The sequence below is a fragment of the Microcebus murinus genome, chromosome 15 (assembly GCF_040939455.1).
Source record: "Microcebus murinus isolate Inina chromosome 15, M.murinus_Inina_mat1.0, whole genome shotgun sequence".
NCBI lineage: Eukaryota > Metazoa > Chordata > Mammalia > Primates > Cheirogaleidae > Microcebus > Microcebus murinus.
The window spans coordinates 15209454-15237248 of record NC_134118.1 but is presented as its reverse complement, the minus strand read 5'-3'; the positions used below and the strand labels follow the sequence as shown (position 1 = coordinate 15237248).

General features: G+C 45.8%; 1 protein-coding gene across 3 annotated transcripts in view; it reads right to left on the bottom strand.

The window, feature by feature from the left end:
• The window catches only part of JARID2 (jumonji and AT-rich interaction domain containing 2), a 248002-nt gene that overhangs the window by 23164 nt on the left and 197043 nt on the right, over positions 1–27795 (bottom strand). For all 3 annotated transcript variants that reach the window (XM_012753517.3, XM_012753520.3, XM_012753525.3), the window contains 3 exons: positions 26819–26995; positions 8112–8347; positions 152–1172 (listed from right to left, as the gene is read on the bottom strand). In XM_012753517.3, the coding sequence (XP_012608971.2) occupies positions 152–1172; positions 8112–8347; positions 26819–26995 (1434 nt within the window). The remainder of the gene's footprint in view (positions 1–151; positions 1173–8111; positions 8348–26818; positions 26996–27795) is intronic.

Here is a 27795-nt window from a genome sequence, read left to right as displayed (position 1 = left end):
CTAAGCCCCAAACGCCAATGCTCTTCCTGCCACCAACGCCAGAGCCCGAGGAGGCGGGCTGCGGGCGGCGCTGGGCAGGGAACGGGAGCCGGAGCTTCCACAAGGGAGCCGCAGGGACCGGGTGGTGGCAGGAAGCCCCCCAAGACCTCACCTATGAGCGGGAGCTCGTCCATGGTGATGCCCTGAGATCTGAGGTGCTTCTTGATGCAGGCCAGCCGCTGCACGTTGGGGCCCCAGCGCCGGCCCAGCTTGTGGATGTGCTGAATCTGCGTGACAAACCGCATCTCGTCGTTGAGCTTGCACTCGGGCCGCCAGTCCGGAGGGGGGATCACCCTGCACATCCCGACCTTCTCCGCCTGAGCGCGCACCGACTCGATGTAGACGAGCGGGTCGTGGAACTCCTTGGCAGAGGGCCTGAGGACGGGGATCTCGTCCATGGCCGCCCACCCGGCCTTGCCGCCGCCCTTCTCGGCCTTGGCCGGGTCGTGCGGCTTGTGCAGGGGCTCCGGTTGCGAGGTAGAACGATTTTCACAGGAGGCGCCATCCGCCTTGCCGTGTGCTTGTCTGCCTGGCGTGCTCTTCCCGGCCGTGGCCCGCTTCGGCCGGTTCCTCTCCAAACTTCGCTCGGGCACTTCCTTCTTCACGTGTCCGTTCAGCAGAGCTTTCTCGGCCGGGGCCTTCTTGCCGGGGCCGTCGGCAGGGCCGGCCGCTCCTTTCATTTTCTTGGGGGGCGACTGCGGCTTCTCCGCCTGCTGTGTCTCTTCCAGTCTCCTCTTGGAGTTCCGCAGCCCCTCCCGCAGCTGCCGCCCCCCCACCTCCTTAGTGCATGACTTTGGGTTCAACCTGCCACTGACCTTGAGGCCGTTGACGGCGGGCCCGGTGGACTTGGACGCCCCCCCGAGGGATAGCACCTGTTTGCGGGTTTTTGCATTGCTACTTTCAGTTTTCCCTGAGATTGTGTGGTTGACGGCGGAACTGGGCTTGTGGTGATTGGGTTTGGTTTCCTTGACCAGTTCTCTCTTGGCTTTGGTGTATGTGACAGCCCCCTTAGTCACCGTGGCAGTGTACTTCACAGTTTTGGATGGTGAAGGTCTGACTTCGCGCATCTTTTTGGCACTGGTCGCACCTGCACCCAGAGATGACATTCGAGTGACTCCATTTACCTTAGACACCTGTGGGGCAGCAGAAGCAGAGGGGGAAAGAATAATTAGTGCCCGCCGAGACAGCGACCGGCCCGCACGTGAGGAGGAGCTGGGAGCCCACTCATGGTAAGGAGAGACGTGGGGATACCAGCGACAGGAAGCAAAACACACGTCCAAGAATCAAACTGTGGCGTTTACTTTCTGAAGCTCTGCGCAACTACACATCTATCTGTCGCACAACCATGCAGCCTGCCCAGATACCCGCAGTGGGGGTTACTGGATGTGTTTTCACATTTGTTTCTGGCTCTTCCAGAAAATGCAGTGTTTTGCAACGAGGCCCTCACCACGTGCCTCACACTCACCTGTCTTGGGTTTGTAAGAGTTCACGGCAGAGAAATCCTGCCCATTTGGGGGAAATACAGACGCACACACATACCCATTCCAGGAAAAGACGTGCGTGCTGTTCTTTGTGTGATCTATGCAGCACACAACCTGCCCACAGAGCTGAAAACTCTATGTGGCTAAAAAGAAAAAGAAAACAAAAGTACCATGGAAGGAAAAGCACGACAGCACTTGTGGTTTGGCTGGAAGTCACAGGCCTGGCCCAGAGGTGTGGCTGCCACCTGCCAGCGGCCGCCCTGTGTGCCGTCGTCTTGAAGACCGAGCCCTGTAAGGGCCTCCCTGGGTGGAAGATGGATCCCCGACCTCTCCGATGAAGCAAAACATGCCCACCACTCTTCTGCACATGTGGCTCCTATTTTCCCACCTCAACAGACTTCCACGGGAGCTGGGCACACACACAGGCAGCCTGTCTGCACTGGCTGTCACACTGCTTGGACACCGCAGTAAGTCCATGACACACAAGTGTCAGAGAGAACAGGGAGTGACACTGGTAGACAGCAGAGACGGGTGACCTTCCGAACACAAATGACAAAGGGGGCCACAACAGGGCTGCAGCGTGGATGTCTTCTCAGCTCTGCCGTGACCCGGCTGAGTGGCCTTTTGACACGTCACTTAACCTCATAAGCATCACCTTTCATCTAAGAGATGAGTTTAAAGTCAGGGATTCCAGGGCTTTATGACCACTGCCATCTCAAAATGAAGCAGCCTAAAAACCATACATTACTGAGAAACGCAGAGCTGAAACAGCCCGAGAGAAGGTGCTGGGGGAGGCAGCTGCACTTCTGGTCAGGAGCGCTGACTGCACGCACCCATGGGCACCGTAATGTCCCGCGCCTCCAGGAGGCTGTGCAGGCAGCGCTGACCACTAAGGACAGGTCCCCAGAGGACAGGGCCTGAGCCTTAGTGACCTCTGCACTGAGCCCAGGCCCAGCTCAGGATTAAGCACAATTTGCTTAACTGGGGGAGGGGAGGCTCAAACTTTCCCGCAGGCACCCAAACCAGTGGCTCTTAGAATCCCCTGGGGGGTGGGGTCACAACGGATCACTGGGCCTAGCCCTGGATTCAGGGGCCTTAGGATGCACATTTTGAACCCGGTCCCAGGTGATGCTGGGCAGGGGGCTACACTTTTGAGAACCCCCAAGCCAAGTCTCAGTAGAAGTTCATAAAAACAGAAAGGTAAAAAAGCCACTAAGACCCCTATCTCTGAATATGCTGCCTATTATGTGTGGTCCCATCAAGGCCGTACGTTCTTGGCAGGACATCCTCTCTCGGGGGCTGACACCAGGGCACGCGCTGGCCACAGCCTCGGTGTTTGGAGGGAGAGAAGCCCCCTCCCCGCGCCAGGCCCTCAGCCCTGCCAGAGAAGCTGCAGGGAAGGCCCAGGAACCCCATCCTGCCTCCCAACCCACCAGCCAGCACATGAGGACACGGGACTGGGAAAGGCTGGAATAAATGATGGGACACTCAGAGGGGAGGGGTACCCGGCAACAATAAATTAAAAACAAATTTATAAAACCAGGAGATGAAGGCAGATACACATTTTCCGTGGTGAGTATCACTACTCGGGAAGAGGGGGTAGGGAAACGAATACAAATACCTCTCATTTTTTAATTGTTCTTTTGAATGCTTCTATGAACTAAAACCAAAATAAGACTAAAACACTTTAGAAAAACAAAAGCATGTAGTAAACTCCAGCTGCAGCTAATCTTTATTTCCAACATCAAAGACTCAAGGAAGGCAGGTACACATGGACCTAAGTATCGTGGGTCTCAGAAGGGCTTTCTCTCTATTCCTGAGAGTGGAAGACAACCCAGTCTTCTTCTCGATCTCCTTTTAACCCTTTGGGGTGCAGCTTGCCCTAACTATACAACTGGCGCACCTCGTGCAGACTGCAGGATGCAAGTAAAACTCTTCTTGCAGACGGGGACTCACCTATCACAATGGCAAACTCCGGACAGTGCCCGAGAAACCAACTCCTACAGAGAGAGGTCCAGCCTCTTGCTGAGGTTCAGCTCAGTGCTTCTCAAACCTGGGCCCCTGAAAATCCTGTGGGAGCTTTAAACTAATGCACATTCTACAGAACCTCCCCAGCAGATTCTAACTGGTGAGGACAGAGGAGGGCAATCAGCGCTGCAAAACCCAGATGGCTCAGTGTTTCCACGAATAATTTGGGCCTGCTTTTCCCCAGTGCCACTGTTCTATGTGGGAGCTGCGGAGCAGGGGTCTCATCTCTCGTATTCTATGTGAAATAAGAGTACAAGGTCCTGCATCTATCCATTCTGGCTTCTCGGATCACCTGAGTTAAATTTTCTGCACAGTGGAATTCAATTTAAGCATGTCACTATCTTCAATTGGCAAAAAGATCACCTGGTTAGCATATGTATTTTTGTAAAACTAAACACAGCATTATCACCAAGCTATACATTCAGCTAACTTGCTCTATGAGAAAAATGAGCTGCTCTGTTCATTTTCTCACTGTTTTAACAGTTATCTTCAACAGTATGCAGCCAAATATCATGCATGCACGTCCATCTGACAAGCTCCAAGACTAAATGGATCTGACCCACACCACCATGAACTTTAAAGAGAGATAAATTACTCACATTAGAAAGGGCAAGGGTCATTGGCCATCTTCCCCTCTCCCCACCAAGAGCCCACCCAGTGGCCGGGTTCTATGCCCATCAAGAGGCCATGAGGCAGCTAACACAGGAAGCAATCTGTCCCACAGGATGTGTGCCATGTGGCCTAGAGGTTAGGGATAAAACAGAAAAAACAACCCAGCCGGGTCCATTGCTGGTGAAAAACTTGGGACCCACCAATCGAACACGGATACTCCGTTCCTTAGCCTATGTTTAATCGGTACCAAAGAAAACAAAAAAATGGAGGCGGGCATCACCTTACCTTGTCACTGAGGACTGCCCCCAACCACTTCTATAGCAATTAAAACCATGCAACCCTGGTCATGCCAGCCAGCACACTATGGGGAAGGTCTCCGGTCACCACCGTGTCCCCTGAGTCGTGTCCACATAAGAGCACAAACGAGAAGTCGTCTGAACCCGCAGAGGTGGCCTATGGCAGGTCCTTCAAATGTGCAACAGTTAACATATTTCAGCCAAGCAGCTCTGGATAAACTGTTCAAGCTGCTCCTGCTCTCAGCCCTTGCAGCCTACTCGCCCCCCAGCACCCCCCCCCCCAAGCTCTGCTGAAAGTGAGGTGTCTACAGCTTATTCTCTGTGGCCCGTAACCACCCACCTGTCACCTGTATCTCGGGTGATCCCAGACACACAATATTGAGGTTTAGAGCAACCAGGCCCAGCCATAAAAGCATGATTGCAATTTCACAGGCAAGGCCGAGAGCTAACAGCATTTTCAAGTCACATTCAGCTGGGCCAGTACTCACAGCATCCCAGATAAACAATACTTCATTCTTCTTGCATGAGGGATATATAAGGTGAGGCATGTAAAACCCTGGAACATCAGGTATTCCTTCTAGACATTTTTCTTAGTAACAGAAATTCCATTTGCCGAACTGCAACCAGTCTACACTCTGATCACGTGTGCTTAATGTAAAAATATAACCACCCCGTCACTGGTATTTCTCCACCCCACCGCTCACACACACAATGCTCAAATCAACTCAACTCAATGTGAAGACAGATGAAAAGGAAAAACTCGCATTTCCAAGGCAGAGCAGAAGATGAGAAATGACTCTATGATGTGTTTGGTTAACTAAGCAAAAACGCTGTCCTCAGTTCAACCAGGCTCCACTGTGTCAAGCCCTGATTCCCCACAAGAGGGAGCCATTGAGCTGAGGCCCTTGTTAAACTTTCGACACGGAGCTGGGGCTTGAAAGGGAGTGTTTCTTTAGGCGAAGTCCATTTGGACTTCAAAACTTGAACTAAAAAACATAAGAGCCCACACAGAAGACAACTACAGTGGATATGCAGGGAAACATGGAAGGGGGCGGAAACCCTGCACAAACATGGACCACAGAAGCAGCATAAGAAAGGAGCCCTTCGGCCAGGCCAGGGCCAGTGCGCTCTAGAAGGAAAGCCTGAGTTCTGGCGAAGCCCCTGGATGTATTTATAACCCCGCCGTCCACTACAGGCAGCATCCCTGACTCGAAATACCACGCCACAAACAAGTGCAACTCAAACTGCAAGTACAACCTAGTGAGGAGCAGAATAAAACCTTAAATCTGCTTTTTTAAAGGACTAACATAGTTTTCTATTTATTTCCCCCTCTGGATAGTTACATTTTTCCAGAACTTTAAAAGAGTATTCCCAAATCTTTGGCCCTAGCTGAATCTTACAAGGCCAAGACTTTTCTGCAACTCCTGTACATTTTCACGTAAAAAGTTCTCCCCCAACAGCCACCGAGCTCAGATGCATGTGTCTGTTGGCTGTCCCTGCAAGATGACAACCTTCTTTTCCAAGTGATGGCTCAGCTGGGGCGTAAGGAATGAGAAGTACACATCACCACAACTCGGGGCAGCCTCCTAGTCTATATCCTGGCTGAGGGACCACACACATTTCTACACAGCAAAAACATGCTCATGACTCTCAGGAAACTAGCTTCAAAACCCTCTCTAGGGAATTTGTTTGACCATCCTAAACTTGTTACTGTCTTCTACTACATTTTCACTGAAGTACTAGTTCAGGAGACCAAAGGAAAACATCATGTGCTCCTTTGTTCACCTACCACACACATCCGCATTATTATCCAGGGACAGCCACTGCCACTGACAATTCCAGGGCTAATGTTATCCAGGCATGTGCACCCCGGGACACAGATGGCTCGTGTGGTGTTATAAAGAGTAGAAGGCTGGCCAGACCATCACACAAAGGAAAAGGCATCTATGGAGTGCATACTCACGTGTTCTGAGTCTAGAGCCCTCGGGCCTTTATAAAGCTTAAGAACTATCATCTAGCATTATTCAAAGTTATTGCCCCCAGAATTCATCAGAACAAACAGGGCAAAGGCACCTCAGCAGCACCCCCACAAAAGTATATCCCTCCACCCTAACCATCCACATCTCATATAAGTGTCCATCCTTACCTTTTACGTTGACATAAAAAAATAAATCATTTGAAATTGAAGATCAGAATATCCTTTGGGCCCATGTTTTTTACACAGTTGAAAAGATGAAAAGGTTAGAGTCTAATCATTTGCATCAAGCAGTCACAAAGGAATCTACAATTTGCTCTTATTGACCTTATTTTCAGAGTGCTTAACTAATGGGATCTGATGGGTTTAAAATTTTCCTTTCATTTCTCACAAAGCCCCAGTGAGAGGAGTTGGTGTGGTCAGCTGCAAAGAAACAACAGGGCCTAGGAAGGTTGAATATAGCACCTCAGGTGTCAGTGAAGGGCAGCGACAGAGCTGAAATAGAACCAGGAGCCTGGGTCATCAGCCCACCTGGGCTGATTTAGCCTGGATGAGGGAGGAGGGAAGGGAGCAGGGGACGAGGTGACCAGAGGGCATCCCCCTTCAACACTTGCAGGGTCCCTGGCTGAGCACAGGACACTACGTGCAAGGACTCTATTCTGACCCATGGCAGCATGCCAGGCTCCTGCAGTTACTCAGATGACGGGAGAGTGTTCTACAAAGAGAGCCTCGGGGTGTGTCCTTCAGCTGGGATCCTGAACATGAAGCAACGGGCCAGACCCCCCCAAGGGCCGGTGTAACAGTGCTGAATCATAGTTCTCAAGCTTTGTAAAGGCCCCAGAGCTAGGGGGGCAGAGCCAACCCAGCGCACAGTGGCGCTTGTGGCTACCTGCAGCTCTGTCCAACTGCGCCAATTCCTCTCGTTCATTTATAAAGGAAGCCTCAAACTGAATGAAGGGCAAGTGCTGAGAGTTGAGATAGGATGCACTGAGACAGGACATTTACGCCATCCAACCTGAATAAGTGAAGTGCAGAAGAAAAGGGAGGGTGGGTGTGTGTGTGTGTGTGTGTGTGTGCCCGCGCGCGCGCACAAGAGAGAGTAAAAAGCTCACAGACACATCACTTACTCAGCCACCCCATACCCATACTCCTGCCACACAGGTGGGTTCGAAGGGCAGGAAGGAAAGATCCTAAAGATTCTAGAAAAAAACCTCTAGTCCTAATATGGCCCAAATTATGCTCTAGTATTAGAATTTCACCACAGGGAAACTATGAAAGAATGTTTTATATTTTTCAAAAAACTCAACCCTAGCCTGAGGTCCTTGGAAAACAGACAGGATGCAGCAGGGCTGAAAAAGTACAACCAACACCTGTCTCTCTGGGTCCCTTCTGAGTCTCTTCTCATTCACATGCAAAAACATACGTAGAAAAGCTCTGTACGAGCTTCTACTGGGACAAGAGCTCTGGAACGGGTGTGGTGGACCCGAATCCACAGTGTGACGGATCTGCACACGAAAAATGGACACACAAGTGTACCTGTGTACGAAGGTAATCGCGCTCTCGAAGGTAATCCCGTCTCACCTTTGGGCACCATTTCCTGCTTCCGGAGCCCTCCAAAGATGCGTTTTAACCTGGTGAAGCGGGGAGGTGGGTTCCGGCAGGCACGCCTGGGGGCTTTACCTGTTTCCGTAAGTCCTGAGCCGACCGATGCAGGGGGGGGTGGTGGTGGCTGGCAGCGAGCCCCTTGGCCGAGGCGGCCGCGGCGGGGGCTGCCGTGGGCTGGCTCGCCGAAGCCTGCTCCCGGCGGCCCTCGGCCCGGTGATCGCTGTGCTTCTCCTTCCCGGGAGTGGCCTCTTTGCTTTTGTGTTTTTGAACAGGTTCTTTCTCCCGTGTTGACCTGCTGGAACCATTAAAAACTGGAGAGGAAAAGAGAGGAGGAAGAAGGTCACACTACCTTGAGTAGATGATCACCAGCCTGTAACCTGCATTTCCTGAAGTCACAAAGAACCGACCGCCCTGTGTCGCGTGTTCTCAAGGGAAACAACCAGCACCCTAATGCAGACTACAGGAAGAATCCTAAACCTCAAGGGACAAAATTAAGTTAAAAATCACAAACAAGTCCTAAGAATTATTTGTTTTGCCTGAAACAATGGAAAGATCCTTACCGAAAAATAAATAAACAAACCCCTGCAGCCTTCAAAATATCAACATCATACCTTAAGAAAAAGAGACTGTAACACAAATATTAATAGTCTTATTCCTAGAACATGGCCACGTTGAGTACAGACAGACGGGAGGTCTGGAGTAAGAACATGTATTCTCAGATTTAAAAATGATGTGTTTTAAGGCTGGAGAGCTGCTTCCTTGCATGCGTCAGGGATGCAGCTGCTCCATCTGACCTACTAGTGACAGCAAAGCAGGAAGAAAGGGGTGGCAGAGCTTTGAACCAGACCTGCTTCCTTTTCCTAAATTCAAAAACAGCAATAACAGCTCATCTTCAAGTGCCTGACACCTAACAGACACCAGGGGAACTATGCTAAAGCCTTGAAGTGCATTTAGCCTTTGGAACCTTGAACAACTCTAAGGTACAGGAGGCTTACAGGTGGAGGAGGTGAGTGTCCTGCCCAGGCCACGCCACCTGTCACCGGCACAGGAGGTCAGCCTGCCTCCCAAGCCCCCCTGAACCCTTCCCCAAGGCCCAGGTGGTACAAGTGGGAATTTCCAGTGTGCACGGTGGATCCTACCCACTGGGGAGGGACTTTGGAAGAAAAGGGGTGCTCAGGTTTTGCGGTAAACTCAGTGGTGCTGCTGCTGTGGTTCTTCTCTTCTGCTTTGCTGCTAGGACTTGCAAACCCAGACAGGCTCCCAAAGTCCAGCCCCTTCCCCGTGGAATGATGTGGCCTTTCACATCTGTTTCTCGGGAACCTTCAGGCCTCCCCTCCCCTCACACAGTCCCAGCCGAGGCTTATTTCTTTAGGGAAGGAGGAAGACACCCTGTCCGTGGGTGGCTTTAGGCAGAGCAGCAAGGGGAGAAGCTATGGTGATCACTTTTAGATCTCATTCGAAATTCCAGTCAGACGGAGACTTGAAAGGTTACTGTGTTTACTTGCCCATTTGCCACCTGAGCAACTCCGGGCCACACCCACCCCAACCAGAACTTGTAGAATTCACTGCCTGACAGCTGAAAGGGAAAATCCATCCTCCTTTGAACTGCAACCTCTTTCTGCTGACCTGAAACAGCGTAAGTCAAATCTTGGTCTCTCTTCCCAGCCCTTCACACAGTTCAAAAACTCCCTCTCTCCCCTTTTTGAATATTCTACACATTTCTAAATTTGTATCTACAACCCTGGTTCTTTCAACACTCACTCTCACGTTGGTAAGAATATTTAAGATCTACTTTCTAAGCAATTTTCAAGAATGTTATGTTTAACTATAGCCATCAGGCTATAGAAGGTATCTCCAGAACTTACTCTTCCTAACAAAGTTTGCACCCTTTGACCAACATTTCGCCATTCTACCCACACATATTGTCAAATAATCATCTCCTAAAGTTTCCTTCTAATTGTTTTCTGGTTAAATTGCTTAGATTTAATTCTTTCATCTACTTATTATTTTGTATAAGACAGAGGTTTTACATCTTACCTATCTGGATTGAATGTGAACCTTGACTCAAAGTTCTTTCCAGTACTAGTGATTAATAGATTTTAAATACTGAACAGAAGACAGGGCCACATGAAAATATGGACTATGATCCTGTGTTCCACAAGGTTCTACTGGATACTTATTCTCGATTACAGAGAAAACGGAGAGCTTCAAACGGCTGGCATTTATTCTAAGTGTAAGTAACTACTCATTGTCAGAAACCATCAATCATACCCAAGCTGCCAGTATCTGTGCTAGCTTTCAAGACAAATTAAAAGCAACATCCGTAAGAAGTCATACTTCAATGTGATTAAAACTCAGGCCAGAGAACATGAATCCAGGCAATTCTTGACCATTCACCAATTTTCTAAGGCAGTGAACACAACTCCTTTATTAAAACACAGCAAAGGAAGTAGTTTGTTTTCTTAAATCTCTAATATTCCATACTTTTCTCTGCTTTTGGCTGCCACTAAGGTATGTCTCATGGTACAGCCTGTTATTAAGAAATACCAGTTCTATAATTATTTCTTTTTATTCAGTTAAAAAAAATATTACTTTATGGATTTCCCTCCTTTATAACAGGATATTTGCAATTCAGTTCCCAGCCCTGCTGCTCAAAACAGGGCAAGTTTATTTATTGCTCAGTTTTCTCATCTATGAGGATAACAGGAGCATCTGTGGGTAGAACATCTAGTACAATGTCTGGGGTTCAGGGAGGCAGTATTTGGGAGGCGTTATATTACTACCATAAAAGGGCCATTTCAGGTGACTATATAATCTGACTGTGGCCAGACCTGCTCTTCCCTCCCTGCAGGTAGAATATAAAGAAGGATTTCAAATACAGCCAAACGCTGGCCCTAAGCAAGACCCTTCACACCCTCCTACCCCTCAGTGTTATTAACTCAGCCATGCTGACCTTGCCTGTCACATGCCCCACGCAACTGCCAGTCCCTAAGTGGGAGTGTGCGGAGAAAGCCCAGCAGAGCCAGGTGCCTCCTAACGCCTCCCAGTGTTGTTTTCATGGGGAAAAGAGGAGTCGCTAATCAGTCGCCCAAGCACGAAGTACGACGCTGAAAACACACCCCACATGTTCTATTAATACCAGCATGATGAATGATGTGGTCAGACCAGCAGCTCTCAAAGCAGATTTACAGGCCCTTCTAGGATCTGGAAACCCTTTCAGGAGATCTGCTAAGGGTCAAAGTATTAGTATTTTCCTAATAATACATAAGACGTTTTCAGTGGGTTGATATTTGCACTGGTGGTACAAAACAAGGGTAGGTCAATCATCAGGGAAATGCAAATCATAATCACGAAGAACTACCACTTCACGTCCACTGGGACGGCTATCATGCAAAGGACAGTCCTATCATGCGATGAGGACTGGCAAGGATGTGGAGAAACTGGAACCCTCACACCCTGCTGGCGGGAATGTAAAATGGTGCAGCCACTTTGGAAAACAAGCTGGTAGTTCCTCAAAAGCTGACACAGTAAGAATTCTCATGTGACCTACTAAATCTATTCCCAGAAACATACATAAGAGAAATTTTAAAAACATATGTCCACATAAAAACTTGTATACAAATGTTCATAGCAGAATTATTACTAATAGTTAAAAATCGGGGGGAAAAAATCACAGATCCATCAACGGTTGTTCATTTTGATAAACAAAGAGGCATACCCACACAATAGAATATTTCAACCAAGTATTGATAGCCCTAGCTACTCAGGAGGTAGAGGCAGGAGGTTTGCTTGAGCCCAGGAGTTCGAGGCTGCAGTGAGCTATGAGCTATGATCACACTCTAGCCTGGGAAACTGAGCGAAACCCCATCTCTATTTAGAAAAAACAAGACAAAATACAGAAAGAGGTCTTGAATCTAACAACTCCTGAAATCCTGGGGCTGGAACCATCTTTTCCATGATTAACTACATCATGGTTTCAAGAAGCTTTACGTGTAGCGTGAAACCAGTAGGAATCATGTGTGCATAGTTCTACCTCACCTCTTTCCAAGGCAGCTGTGAGGCAAGGGCAGTTGCTAAACTAGGACTTCCCAGGAATTTGTTAAGAGTGGCATTGTGGTTATTAGCAATATCTTTCTGATCTAGAAAACCCAGATCTTTCATCAGTACCCGAAATGGGATGCATAACTCTTTGGTATTATTTTAATGCCACCCAACCTACTCCTCTGGAAAGCAAAGCCCTACAAGTCAAAGAGGAAGTGGTGAGGTACTGGGGGTTATAGGAAACAGGAACCTGAGGGGAGAAGGAGGCAGGTGACATTAATGTAACAAGCCCAATTGGCTGCACAATCCTCTCATCAAGAATATTTTAACATCCACAAAGAAGAAGAGTTTTAAAATATACAAAAATTTAAAACTGAATCAAATTAACTTTGATTTGCAAACAAAGAGATGGTTTTCAAATGAAGCCACTTTCTGTAACTATCTTGCTATTTTACAGCAGCAATATACCAAATGGCAAACATAGCCAAAAAGTCAAATCATGTGTTAAATGGGAAGAAAGGGGGGAGGAGGAAGACTGGGCAAAGACGATGGAGCCAAAGACAAGGTATATTTTGTACTCAACAGCTCATTAATTTTAAGTGTCGTGGGAACCTGCCAGTTTTACCCCTCCAAGTAATTATCTTTTGTCTTAATTTGTAAGGTTGGAGAAAGGGAGAGAAGGGGGAAGGAAAAAAAACTCACTCTCACAGGGAAAGACTAAACCCTGTGAACATAAGAGACAGAAAGACAGAGAAAGTTCGATGTATAGAAGTCCTCTGCACACTGTCCCCAATTAAAAGGAATAATTGGACTAGTTTCTTTAAGGAGAGGAAAAAAAGCATTCATCACTGCGAACCACATTAGGAAACTGTATTGTACCCAGATACAAATAGCTTTACGTTAATGAACAGAGACAAATATATTGATTTGTATACACATACTCTGAAAGTTAAATAGCCTATAGACAAGTGTTTCCACACCATGGAAAGCACAATCTTTAAAACTAAAGGCTGGTATTTTGATTTAGGGTCACTTCATTCCTGAGAAGTTAAGGTTTGCTCTCAGTGAGAAACGAAAAAGACATGGACAAGAGCAATTACTTTAGAAACGTCTTTAACAGCAGTCCTGCAACAGCTTGAAAGGTGGATAGCTACACTTTTCTAAGGGGAAATTCACAGTTATAGCTTCAGGGAACTTGTTCTAAACAATGTTCCCCAAAAGCTCACTCACATATTTAGATTCTGACAAGCTTCCTGGGTGAGATCCTTAAAGCAACCTATGAAAAAGCCCATCATGAGGTTTTAAAAGCTCTCACTACCTACATGTACCCTTGATTTAGCCTTCCAGTTTCCCAAACACACCAGTGCCTCAATTCCTTAAACCACAAACCAGCTAGGTGGCCTCCCCTTATCTGCCCTCCAAGACTTGCTCAAGTATTTTAAATAAAGTGTATAAAATACTTTGTGTTCTTCAGAGAAAAGAGTTATGCAACTATAAGAAGGGTGATCTCTTTGAAAGCTCTTGCTACAATGGCAAAGAAAACATGCACATTTGAGAAAATTAATTATTTTTACAGAGAGCTGACAAAGCCAGCCATCTACTTCTGTCTCCAAGCCCCTCCCAGAACCAGATGCCCCTATCTTGCTAATTACTCGTGCTAATAATAAAGGCTGCTCATTCAAAGGCCAGGAGGGAATCCTGATGTTTTTTATTAGGTGAGTGGGAAAGAGGAGTCCTTACTTGCCGTCTGACAAAAGTTATATGCTATCCTGGGATTACTCAGTGTCTGACCTAAATAATACAGCTCTGAAGGCCGAGCCTCCTTGACAGAGAGATGTGGACAGAGCCATCAGAGGGAGCTAGGCTGAAAGGTCTGCTGGCAGGGAAATGAAGAATAAGAAACAAAATGAACAGAAGACCCTGGTGACTGGACCGAACTAACCCCCAAATTAAAAGACCTTCCTCCAGTCCTCACTCCCGAACAAATGGAAGGGGCAAAGAATGAATCACTGTAAATAAAAAAGAAATGTGTTGAGGAAAGGAAAAAAAAAAAAAAAGATCCACAGCAAGTTTCTGATCTCAAGCCAGATATTTAAATGCAAGCTTCATGTCATTACAAGGCATCCTGACTCGGGCAGGACGCAGACTCCCTCAATTGGCTGGCATTAAATCCTTGTTACTGTACAAAAGCCACACTTGCTCCCTGGAGCCCGTTCAACTTTGAGTCACTATTGTCTGAAAACAATGGCATGTCTGCCAACCTGTGCCAACAGTTCAAAAGGATTTTAAAGCAGCATGTGTGAATGCTGTAACCCGGTTTGCCCTGGGCCAAAACAGCTCCACTAACTTAGCTACAGCACCTACAGCACCCCTACATGTAAAACTAGGGAAAGCTGCAAGAACATAGCTCAGGTGAGCAAAAGTCCCATTATAATCCAGCAGTCAGCAAGCAGCTCGCTCACACTGGGAGGAAACATCAAGCCAGAATGCCAGAGACGAAACCTATAGCAGCTTCCTTGCACCCCGACTCCAGCAACAAATTCCACTGGTTTACAGGGGGTCTGCAAAAACCTTCTGCAACTTTTACACAATGAAATCTCTCTCGCTTTGATTACAATTACCGTAGGAAAGAAACATGTAAAAAGAATTTAAAGCCAATTGCAGGCCGGGCGGGGTGGCTCATGCCTGTAATCCTAGCTCTCTGGGAGGCCGAGGCGGGCGGATTGCTCGAGGTCAGGAGTTCAAAACCAGCCTGAGCAAGAGCGAGACCCCGTCTCTACTATAAATAGAAATAAATTAATTGGCCAACTGATATGTATATAAAAAATTAGCCGGGCATGGTGGTGCATGCCTGTAGTCCCAGCTACCCGGGAGGCTGAGGCAGAAGGATCGCTCGAGCCCAGGAGTGTGAGGTTGCTGTGAGCTAGGCTGACGCCACGGCACTCACTCTAGCCTGGGCAACAAAGCGAGACTCTGTCTCAAAAAAAAAAAAACAAACAAAAAAAAAAAACAAATAAAGCCAATTGCATTTTCTTACTTTTCTATAGAACTTAAATACTGTTAAGTCACAGAATATTTTCACCCAATCACAATTTGGTTGCCACCGTCCCCAGATCTAAAAATACATTATGTGCAACAATATGAAATAACTAATAGACTTGGATATTTCTGTCTTTTAAATATATTTCTTATATACAAGGGCTGTCTGGAAAGTATCCAGCCATTTATTAACAATGGTTGGATACTTTCTGGACAGCCCTTGTGTATTACTGATAACTTACAATACTGAAGTTTAAAAGGCCATAAGACCTTTATAAGAATATAAAGGTCAGGAAAACAGAAAGACCATAAATCAGGATGAATGGTTTTTGTCATTGAAAAATGGTTTCTTGGCCCTCCTGGCCCCCACAGGGGCTGAGGAAAGGACCAATGGTTACTAGCCTGTGTGCATCAGTTGGTTCTAAGGCATTTGCATTCTCCAGTGTGCCAGAGGGGGGCCATGGGAGGAATATCTGGGCCAGTGGCCTTTAGGAGCAATGGGCCTGGAAGGTTCTCATACTTTATCACTGGCAAGAAGACAAAGCAGCACAGAACCATGGGCCATAGCAGGAATGGGACAAGCATTAACAAACTGCAGAGGTACCACAGTTCTTAAGCAAGAGAGTCCTGGGGCACAAGGTCTGTGACAGGAGTGGTAGCCACCTTCTGCTTTCTTGAGAACTCACCAAGTGCCAGGCCTGTACTACGTACACCTGCCAACCTCATTTAGTCCCCACAGATTTTTGCTTTACATCTTTAATAAGCTACAATTCACGCAGCATGTAAATCACCCATTTAAAGTGCACAATTCAATGGATTTTAGCATATTCACAGAGCTGTGCAACAATCTCCACAATGCAAGGTTTAAGCCGTTTGCTTGACCCCAAAAAGAAACCCCATACCCATTAGCAGTCACTCCCACCACCATCCTACCCTGCAATCCCTAAATGGCTTTTTGAGTCAGGTGTTAATAACAGCATTTTATAAAGGAGGAAGCTAAGGCGTAAAGTGGCTAAACAACCAGCCAGCCTAATGACACCTGCTTAGCAGGACCCAGAGCCAGGAACCTCTCTTCCACCACTAGGTGCAGCATCTATCTCCTAGCCAGCTGTCACAGCAGGTGTTAGGAAGGTGGGGCTCCATACTGAACTACATTGGGGCCAGCGCCAGCTGTGTTAAGTGTTAATATCCCTAAGGTCCTACCTGTACCTTAGGGATATAACTAATAAAGTGAAAAGAAACTGGGATTAGATGATTATACAGACAGGAATTACTGCAAACCCTCTACCATATTGAAACAGCTCACAAAACGGTTCTGGGATGGCTGATAATATTGCAACACTCAGTGGTAATAGTCAACTCTTTGACAGCCCTCATCATGTGCCAGGCATTTGAGACATATGAACTTTCTGGAATTTTCTCAGCAATTATAAGGTTGTTCTAAGCTTTCAGATCTTTTCAATCAAATGTTGTGTTAATAATGGACAATAAGGTGCTTTCTACCATGAGCTGTTCTAAAACTCATTTAATTCTTACCAAAACATATGAAAAAGGCACTCCTATGATCATTTCATTAAAGATAAGAAATCTAAAACACAGCAAGACTGTAGCTATAAGAGGTTCAGTGCCTGAACTGTACTCTGAACCATTCTGCCAAGTGGCCTCAAACACAGGCCACTGCCCCAAATGTGGAGGGGGGATGGCTAGGAATGCATACTGTGTAACCCGACTCTGCACATACTACTGCCCATAAAAAATAAGCTCCCAGCCCATATTCCAACTTTGCAGAATATTCGCTTGTGACAACAGGAAAAATGGAGCTACCAAAGGTTAAAATGAGGCAAAGAGGCTATCCCATGAAAAAAAAAAAAAAACACTGGAGAAAAAAAGCATGTGTCAGAGAGCGCCTGTCCTCGCTGACCGTAGCTGTGGTGAGCCCCTGGCCCTGCTGCACGCAACTCCCGCCCCGCCCAGACAAAGAGAGGGCTCAGCGCACCTCGAAGGCAATCACAGAGCAGAAATGCGATAAACTCGTCCAAATGATTGCTTTTTGGCCCTTATACAACATGCCCCCGGTGTGAATCCAAAAGCAATTAAATCATTCCAGCTGGGAGTCCAATGACATGTTGTTTAAAAAGTCTTCTGAGAAATATCCCTCTTCAGAAAAAGATGCACACAAAAGGAACAATAGTCTTGCCTATTCCTTCCATTTTTCTTGATGGAAAAAAAGCACTGGAAGAATATACAGTATGTGGCTGATTTAAGCAACAAACCTTCACCAAGTTCTCCTCCACAAAGAACTCAGGAAAAGCCAGAGCCAGATTCATTCCAGACTCATTTATTAATTCGTCTAGTCTACCTCACTTACCCCAGTGAAAAAAATAACCAATTACGAGCACGTTTTAAAAACTAAGGCATTTCAAATATCAACTTGTAACATAAACACCCACAAAGCAGTGTTTTGATTGTGTTATTTTGTTTCCAAATAGTGATTACCTAAGGGGTCTATTGTTAGGATCATTTGAGGTTCTGTATATGTAAGAGTATTTTGGAAACTCTGATGAGCTATCAAAATAGAAATCGCTGGAAGCATTGTTATTGTAACCCTTGAGTGTTAACCCAAGGTTAAAAGCTCACATGATGCTGTCCAAGTCACTTCCGATTATGTATTTTAATAAACAAATCCATTTCCATTAGGATGTGCAGTGGATTATAAATGAGAACATTAGAGTCCTGTATAATGTTTGCAAAACAAAACATCTGCCTGGGGACACTAGGCTCTTGTAGGAGACTACTGGGAGCAGGGGACCTACTGCAAAGAAGAAGAGCGCTGTCCCTGACAGGCCTGCGTAGACACTAACTGCAGCCCAGTGTGGATGGCGTGTCCAAGGGTGTGTACTCTCTTCTTCCACCTCTTCCCAGGAGACCAGATGTCCTGGCTCCAAGCCCTGAGACACACTCCTGCTCTGTTTGTGGAGAAACTGGATAAAGCAATATATACCACTGAGCAATTTGGGTTCTAGGTTCTTCAAACACAGCTGAAGTAAAACCACTCTCTAAGACGTGGGGCCTAATCAAAATTTTGGCCAAACATACCCCAGTATGAAAGTATTAGTTCTCCATATTTTGTTTTCATGCATTCATTTCCCCACATGTCAGTGGGGGGTGATCTCCCTGGGGAGGACACAGATGTTGCTGGATTTCCTGACATGCCTCAACAACTCCAGCATACAAAACAGGGAAAAGGACAAATTTGACAAGAGAAACCACACACACACAAAACCAGCTTGGTCTCCCACGTTCCTTGTAAAAGATCCAACAATTCTGAGCAACTGCTTCACTACTCAATTATTATGCCCTCACTTAGGTTCTTCCTGTTAGAAAAGCTACTTGCCAGCACTATGGGAGGCCGAGGCAGGAGGATCGCTCAAGGTCAGGAGTTCGAAACCAGCCTGAGCAAGAGCGAGACCCCGTCTCTACTATAAACAGAAAGAAATTAATTGGCCAACTGATATATATATATAAAAAATTAGCCGGGCATGGTGGCGCATGCCTGTAGTCCCAGCTACTCGGGAGGCTGAGGCAGCAGGATCACTTGAGCCCAGGAGTTTGAGGTTGCTGTGAGCTAGGCTGACGCCACGGCACTCACTCTAGCCTGGGCAACAAAGCGAGACTCTCTCCAAAAAAAAAAAAAGAAAACCTACTTAACACTTGCGCCTTCTTCACCCAAGTCAAAAACCAAAAAGGAAATGGAGATCGTCTGCCTCTACATTTGAATTTTTAGGAAATGAAGGAGTAAAACTGAGGCATGGAGAGGGAAGGGAGAGTCCTAACCATATTCACAAACCATAACCAACCTCTTTCCATGCATCCAGACAGCTGATTTTCATCTGAAGCACTGCTGGGTTATTGCTTATTTCACCAAGAGCTCCATAAAACCCGACAATTGGTGGGGGTAGGAGGAGCACAGGAGCAGGACACAGCGTCCTGGCTTCCCGAGGTGGCAGGTGTGGCAACCGCAGGGCCCTTTAACCCATTCCAGGAAGCAGCAACCCCATCGTCTCACCTGCATGGGTCAGGTACCCCCACATCTGCCTGCTGATTATTTGGAGGCAAGAGGCACCAGTGGCTGGAGAATCTAATCAAGCTCACAGCTCTGCAGGAGCTCGGAGAAAAGGTTAGCAATTTTCCAAACCTGAAGGCGGCCTCCTCTGAACCCCAGACAAAAGAAACACTCTGAGTACCTCAGAATACTCCACACCTCAGGCCACATCAGGTGCAATGGAACTTCCAGGGGCAACCCAGGGCCTAGCATTTTCTCATATGCATAATCACCTACCACCTATCCAGTTCTTTAAAGATAGAAGCATTGTCCGAGTGCCATGCCAACAGACTAGGTACCTTTTGTACTCCTATGGACAACTTTCTATTGCAAGTGAACCCTCTGTGGGAGTATCTGTTTCACTTTATTATATGTCCCTTTTAAACAAATATCCCCTTTGATAATTGATGGCCACACTCATAATGAAACCCCATTCTAAGGAATTTCTAGGATTTCTGTTCTAAATTTACAAAGAAATGGACCTGAGTTAAAGGTAGCAGGAAAGACAACTTTAAGCTGCCACGGCAATTGTTGTCAACATGTGATCAGCATTTATTACTTATGAAAACCGAGTTCTCAGTCTGACCACTCAGAGGATTCCTGTGTGAACCACTGGAGTCCTCGGGTTTATTGCTGACATTCGGCAATTCCCACTTTGAATGGAGGACATCACAGGACACCAATTTTCCTATGGTTCTAAGAGAAGTAAGAAGACAAATCGTAGATAGGAATGTGAACCAGTAGAAAACAGGGTGAGTTTTTTAATCTTAAAAAGGCACTGTTGTCTCGAGTAAAGCAGAGTGAATTACAAAGACAGGATTTTAACCAGAACTTTCACTCAGCTCAGAAGGTAATCCTGGAAAAGTCATTCCCTGAACACATGGCAGTGGGCATCATCCACCGTGAGCTATCTGAACGGTACTACTGCTGTGCAAGGGACACCAGCAGTAATGAGTTCTTTAGGATGGGATATAAATGAATCAATGAATGGACAAATGCATGCTAATCTCTCCACCCTGCTCATTTCACAGAAGTGAAAATTAAGAAACAGAGAAGCAGTAGGGCACGGTGGCTCACGCCTATAATCCTAGCACTCTGGGAGGCTGAGGTGGGAGATCGTTTGAGGTCAGGAGTTCAAGACCAGCCTGAGCAAGAACAAGACTCCGTCCCTACCAAAAATAGAAAAAATTACCCAGGCGTGGTAGCGCTCGCCTGTAGTCCTGGATACTCAGGAGTCTGAGGACACAGTGAGCTGTGTTCATGCTGCTGCACTCCAGCCCAGGAGACAGAGCAAGACTGTCTCAAAAAAGAAAAAAAAAAAAAAATGTGAGGCATGGGGACATCTTGTCTGTAATCCCAGCTACTTGGCAAGCTAAGGCAGTAGGGTCACTTGAGCCTAAGAAATCAAGGCTGCAGTGACCCTGTCCCCAGAGGAAGGAAAAGAAACAGTTTTGTAAACTGTAGAGACCTCTATGTATGCTATTTACATAGATCTACAAGTTCTTACTGTATAGAATAAACTATTAGAAACCATGTATCAAAAAAAAAAAAAAATTAGAGAAGCTAAATAAATTCCTTACCCAGGAAGACACAGCTAGCTAATTAGTCATTTAAAAAAAGAAGGTGACATGAAACTAATTTCCTGATGGCTATGATAAAGACACTCCTAGAACCTAAAAAGATACACCACACACAAATGTTGGGAAAATTGGTATTGTAAGTGTTATTTTGCTCTTTTTTTTGGTGGTCTGTTTTTTCATCTTATAGTGTAATTTTAATTATCTAGAAATGATTAGGGAAAGAGCAATGTTAGACATAAGAATATTCCACAGCTGAAAATATTTACTTTTTAAGGAATACTCATTTCCGTTTTATCCATTTTGGATGACAACCTTCTAACACCTATAACTTCCTTCTCTACTGCTGAAAATAGTAACTTCAGAAATATCATTCCACTTAACTAGTACCTCTTGCCTGAGGACTGACTTCCAAGCACCACCAGTACTTGTACCAATGGCTGCTTTAATAACTGCTGACATTAGTTTCTTTCCTTGTCATCTTCCTTGATGAAAAGTGGATACAAAATAAACAGGGTAAGGCAGCAAGGCCAACTAGGAAGTGAGAGAGCTCAGTGTTTTTCTGAGGCTGACATTGGCCTTCTTCAAAGCTGACTTCTCTGTTTCAATGAAACCATCATCTTTTGCCGGGTCATTTGAAATTGGAGGAACATTCCAAGTGGCTGGTACATTTCTAGGCTGGCTCCACTCCATTACCTCCACTGGCTTTCACAGGGAAGCACTGCCATCCTGTGGATTGCTACTATTTGGCTTCCAAGGACATTAAAGCCACGTGGCAACAGCATAACTGCAGACCTCAGCGGAGCCGTGTCTCTCAGGCAGTGCCTCGTGGCGCTGGCTCCTTGCCACCATCTGCCAGGCCGGAGGGTGGTGACTTCACCATCAAAGCACAGGCCCTACCCATCACGAAGTTCAAGCTCTCTTCCTTACAAGAGAAGGGTGCAAAGGCCGGGGCACCGGAAGAGACATTTCAAATCCTTGGCTCTTGGCTGCAATCTGCCGTTTTGGGCAAGGGCAGCATTTTAAATGCCTCTTCAGTAACTAGTGTCCTTCCCTTCAGAAAGAAGGGAGGGAAAGAACTAACCTGGTGATCTTTACATTAAATGACTACCTAGCACTAAAGACTAAGGTCCTGTTTTCTTTTCACACGACTTTACAAAAGACCTGGTACTGAGATGCCTGAAAAGGGAGAACAAATCCACAAAACCCATAAATGTACAGAAAAACTACAAACTGCCCTTTTTAACGGAGCCCAGACTGGAGTATACAGGCTGCTTACAGCCAACAGCACCTTCTGATCAAGGTCCACGGTGCGTGGATGTGAGGGGTGGGGCTACAAACGGTCCTAAGTGGCAAGACACAAGGGGCACATGCCAGGAGACAAGAGTCAGGAGGACAGAATATGAGAAACATAAAGTGACAAGGGGATGACAAAGACGAATGACACACTCAAACCTCTGGGACGAGGACGAACACATGGACAGAGCCTGGACTTCCTAGAGCACTTCTGACAGATTGGCCAGGGGACGTCCTGTACCATTAGGGCCTTGAGGGCAGACCGTGTATGCCATGCTCATGTGTGTTCTCTCACAAAGCACTTGGACCGGCACAAGCGCTTACACGTTTCTCATATGCACAGAAGTTGAACTTATTTTATATCTGATGGAAAAAATAACTCCGCAAATGGTTAATGTGGCAAAATCCTGCCCTCAAAGAGTCTATGATTATATTTCAGCACTTTCCCCACTGAAATGTCTTGCGGAGCTGCTTCCCAAATCCGCTACAAAGACAGCAATTTCAGGAACACGTCAATATGAAATCTTCCTTAACACAGGCATTAACATTTGCTGAAAACTCGCAAGGTCATTTTGCAGAAAACAGTGCAGTGGAGTTGGTTTGCTGCCTGCGTGTATTTCACTCATTTGGTCTTCTGAGCACCCCACAGGATGCGGGTTTTACTGGCCAGGTTTAAGGTAGCAAAGGATGTGAAAGGTATTCGTGCCCAGCCACAGCAAAAACAAGAAAAACTCAGATAAAACACAACTCAAACGTCTCTGTGAGGCTGCTGAACAGAGAACTGCACTCCAGAGGGAAACGCCCAGGGGAGTGGGTGCGTGGTCTGGGAACGGGCACAGGCCTGTTGCACACAGACGGCCTCACAGGGCTGGGGCTTCGAACAACAGCATGGGATGGCAGGGCGGATGGAGTCTAGAAGAGACCCAAACAGCACAAGGACAGATCGCTTGGGCCTACAATTGACCCCTGAACCAAGGCTTAGGTTCAGGCAAACAGAAACTGCACGGCCGTTTCAACAGCTCTCACAATGATGAGAGTTTTGGGACTCTGCTGGAGCTGGGGACTAAGGCAGCTCTTTGCCACAAGTGCCAACCCCTTCCCAGCTCAACCAGTGACGTAACCAAAGAGGCAGAGGCTTGGAGGTTGGAGATTGGGCCAATCACGGGTGATCTCAATCTAACTAAGGCCATAAGCCAGCCACCCTAACTGCCAAAAAAAGAAAGCCCTTCACTTCCTGGGAATTGAAGACATTGTACTGGAGACTACAGTACACTTTTACACATAATTTGAAAAAGAGGCATAAACGGGATCCATAAGCAAGAAAACAGTCATCAGAAGCAGGCCTGAAGGAGGAAAGGACTGTACAGGGCCTTCTGGTTTTGCTGTCTACGAGTCTCAGAGCAGCAGGCTCAGAAGGGTTAGTCCCCTAAGCCCAGCCGGTCCAAGTATGTTTCCCATCGTTCCTGTGACTTATGCCGTGACTCTACCATGTGAAAGGGGACAACAGAAGAGACAGGGAGCAAGGCAGCAAGAGGGGGCACACATGGATTATCACAGGACCCCCCACCCACCCCTTCTACCTAAGTCCTCCCAGCCTGGAACTAAAGACTCACAGTATCCTACCGGCCAAGAGACATTAAAATGTGTTAGTACACAAAACAACCCAACAGTGTTTTGGGAAACCTTTGAATTAACAAAGCAAATCCCCAAAGGGAAAACTTTAAACCCTTTCCAATCACCAGAGTATTGTTTTTCCAAAAACGTTAACTGTTTAAAATAGTAAAAGCCCATAAGATTTTTGAAAATTAGTAATGTATCTGTGTGTATGCATTTACAGATCTAGACAGAAAAGTTACACGAATTTCCTTCACACCTTATGACAATGGACAGTGGTCAAAGCAGAATTGTTATTGTCTTCTTTTAGGTGAAAATTCAGCCAATTCAGTCACTCTCATCCACCCTCTTCCTATACTCTTGTAATGTGCTCTCAGACATTCACTGCCTCTTTACCCTGTAGCTCATGTCAAAAGATAATTAAAGATCCATGTACACAAATGATGAAGATTTTTACATCACAAGTTTTTTTTGTAGACAAGGTTTCACTGTTGCCCAAGCTATAGTGCAATAACGCCATAACTCACTACAACCTCAAACTCCTGGGCTCAATCCAATCTCCCGCCTCCATCTCCCAAGTAGCTGGAACTACAGGTATGCACCCTACCTGGCTAATTTTATTTATTTTTAGTAGAGACAGGGTCACCTTATGTGGCCCTGGCTGGTCTTAAACTTCTAGCCTCAAGCAATCCTCCAGCCTCAGCCTCCCAGAGTACTAGGATTACAGGAGTAGGGCGCCCTGCCCAACCATTTATTAACTCTTGATTCTCTATTAAATAAAAAAGAAAATAAACTAAACTCCTTCTCAAGACTTGAGGGAAAGAAAAAGAGTTTCTCAGAAGTTTCCTTTCTTTCCACCTTATATCTCAGAAAGTTCGTCCAGTTTCAACCAGCAGCTCCCTAACGGTAAATCCCATCTGTCCTCTGCAATTCTGAGAATGACTACCACACACTCAGCAGATAATAAAGTTCTTGCCCCCAGTTCAACCGCCTTCCTACTTCCTATTCCACTACCTTCAACCTGCCTCTCTGCAGGCCCTTGTGAAAAGCTGCACCACCACTGTATCTTCTCACGTCCAGGTTCTCATCTGATGTTCCCTGGATAGAATCCTCAATGCCAGTCATTTTTCCTTTTATTTCAGACTAAACTGGGGAATCTTTCAGAACATCACTCATCTCATCTCCTTTCCACATCTAAAGTCATCAACAGTTCCCTACTCTATCAGAATTACTCTACCTGCCCAGGAGGGCGTATATTATTGACTCTCTCCTGTCCTTCCAGGTCACCTGAAAGCACACCCCTCCCCATATTGGTGGGACAACATGCCACCATCCTACAACCAAACACTATTATGCATTTCACCATGTATGTTGCTGATCTTCCCTGGAAAGCTCGTCTGCATGTCGGTACCTGCACCCCAACTCACATATGCAGTGCTCTTTCAACCATCAAGATTCCCTGATGACAGCAGCTACAAGGAACAACCTTTTTCCTGAAAGGTTAAAATTTAGTTACCATGTTGTATTAGGCCCCATCTCCCCAATTAAACAACAAATCCTTAAAAGGGGGTGAGGTCTTATACCTCTACAGGTGTACCTAAAAACAGCCAGAAGCAGGACCGATGAAGGCACATTAAGTACACGCTGCCCAGCAACAAGGAAAGGCAGACGCAGACTTCCATCGTGTCTAGGCTATGCTTGCTCTGAGCCTGTCTCACGTAGAGTGCAAAACGGCTGGTGTGAACTCTGTACAGGCACTGAGGGGGGAAATGACAGACATTCCTTTGCCTCAGTCACTCAGCACTGATTTTCTGCCACCTGTGAACAGGGCCTCTCTACCTCATAAGGTCTTTGTGAGTCCTGAATAACACACATCTAGCAGAGTAGCTGGTAGGAAATCCAGAGCACGCAGCCATGACATCTCCTGACCCCCACTCTCTTTGCTTCCCTCTCCTTTTCCTTCTTTTCTTACTCCCTTCCCCACACTTCATGCCAGCCCAATGAGTTACAGGGTCCTCTCCAAGCTGTCTCTGGACTTCTCTCCCTTTTATACTGATATGACATTGGGAGAGAAAAAAAAAAAAAGAAAAAAAAAGAAAAATATATATATATGTATATATATATTTTACAAAACCAATTTTTAGTCCTTATTACTTTTTACCAGGTAACTGCCTACAATTACAACCTCCCAATGTATTTCCTCCTTCTTGAAGTCATTTCTCTTCAAGAAATCTTCATCATTGATGCCAGCTCTATCTTTTCAGAGCCCAACTCCAATTAAGTCACTTCTCAGCTGAATATTCACTAGGCATGTTCTACGGCCAACTTATTTAAACAAAATGAATTCCCTCACTGTGATACCCAACCTTTAATCCTCCTCCTCCATACAATACTCAAGGGAAAAACCAATCTACTTCATGATACATGTGCATTTTCTTAATTCCATGAGGAATAATAGTTTTCTGTTTACACTGTATCCATCTGCTAAACTCACCATAATACTTAAAAGTGGATCACAAAAATTGCTTCACAAAACCTTCTTGACCATCCCTCGTAGATGGATGATTTGTATTCCTTCTTCTTATTATTTGTATTATATGCGGCTCTTGTGGAAATTACCATCCTTTCCACAACCTAACGATGTCTATATATATTTTTTTTCTTTTTTTTTTTTTAATTGAGATAGGGTCTTGCTCTGTCACCCAAGGTACAGTGGCATGATCACAGCTCCTGGGCTCAAGGGATCTTCCCGCCTTAGCCTCCTGAGAAGCTGGGACTACTGAGTGTACATCACCACATGCACCCAGCTCATTTTTTAATTTTTTGTACATAAGGGGCCTCGATATGTTACCCAGCCTGATTTCGAACTCCTGGTTTCAACCAATACTCTCGCCTCAGCATCCTCAAGGGGTATGGACCACCACGCCGGCCAATACTGTGTTGTACTAATAAAGCGTCCCATAAAGTATCTGGCACTTGGTGAAGTATCCAGAACTAGCTTTGCCACTACCCAGTACTGTCTCTTCTCTGCTTCTCAGCAGGTGTTGTCTTCCAGCTCTCTCACCCAAGCTTTGGATATTATTTTCTTTACCTAAGTTCAACGGTAGACCTACCATGCCCGTTGTGAACGTGCTTGTGGGTTTTTCCTTTCCTGGGGGTTGACTGGCATGAAGATGAAGCATTGTTGGTGGCTGTTTTGACATCTTCTGTCTCATCCTCTTCCTCCTCGACATCCTCCTCATCCTGAGAGCTTCCAAAATATACCATGCTGTTGGGCAGCGCAGGAGAACCTGGTGGGTGAAAGAAGACAGCTCATAGACACAGGTAGTGGCCGTCAGCCCTTCTAGAAGGAAAACCACAATAAGACACTCATGAATTTATACACCTAAATCCTCACAGCCAAGGAGATAACACAAAGCTACTCATTTCCAAAGCCATTTTAAATTTCGTTTTCCAACAGCCCCAGAAAGAGAACTTCATCTTTGTCCTTCCAACAAATTTCAAGGCAAATTCCCCAGCAGGGGGATGATGCCACTCACCAAACTAACACATCAAAATCTAAAAGTTTCACCTGACTAGTTCCTGAGAAAAAACAAAACTCACCACTGAGGACTGAACTGAGCAAAAAAGATAGGTAAAATAAAAACACTTAGCCACGCTGCTGAGGAAGAGAGGCTACTTTAGATTATTCATTACTAGACTTTAAAAAATGAAAGACGATCGATCACAGAAAAGTAAAAACAATATAACATTTCCTTATATGAAATAACTATGTTGTATTCATAAAGAATGAATGGCAGATATGGGTTCCTGAACATTCCAATGTATTTGGAAGCTACTTTGATGCTATGGTTAAAGGAAGTAAATTATAGGAAGTAAATTACCAAAGTGCTGGATTTAAAAAAAAAAAAAAAAAAAAAAGAACCTACATTCTTGTTACCTTTTTATATCTTAACCTCTCACAAATGTTTTCATTCTGAATTTTAAATCAGTAACACAAGAATAAGTTCAATATTATACAGAAGTGCAATGTAGTTCTTCCTTATCAGACAAAGACAATTCAGAAGGAGGTAAAGTCAAGGCATCGGTG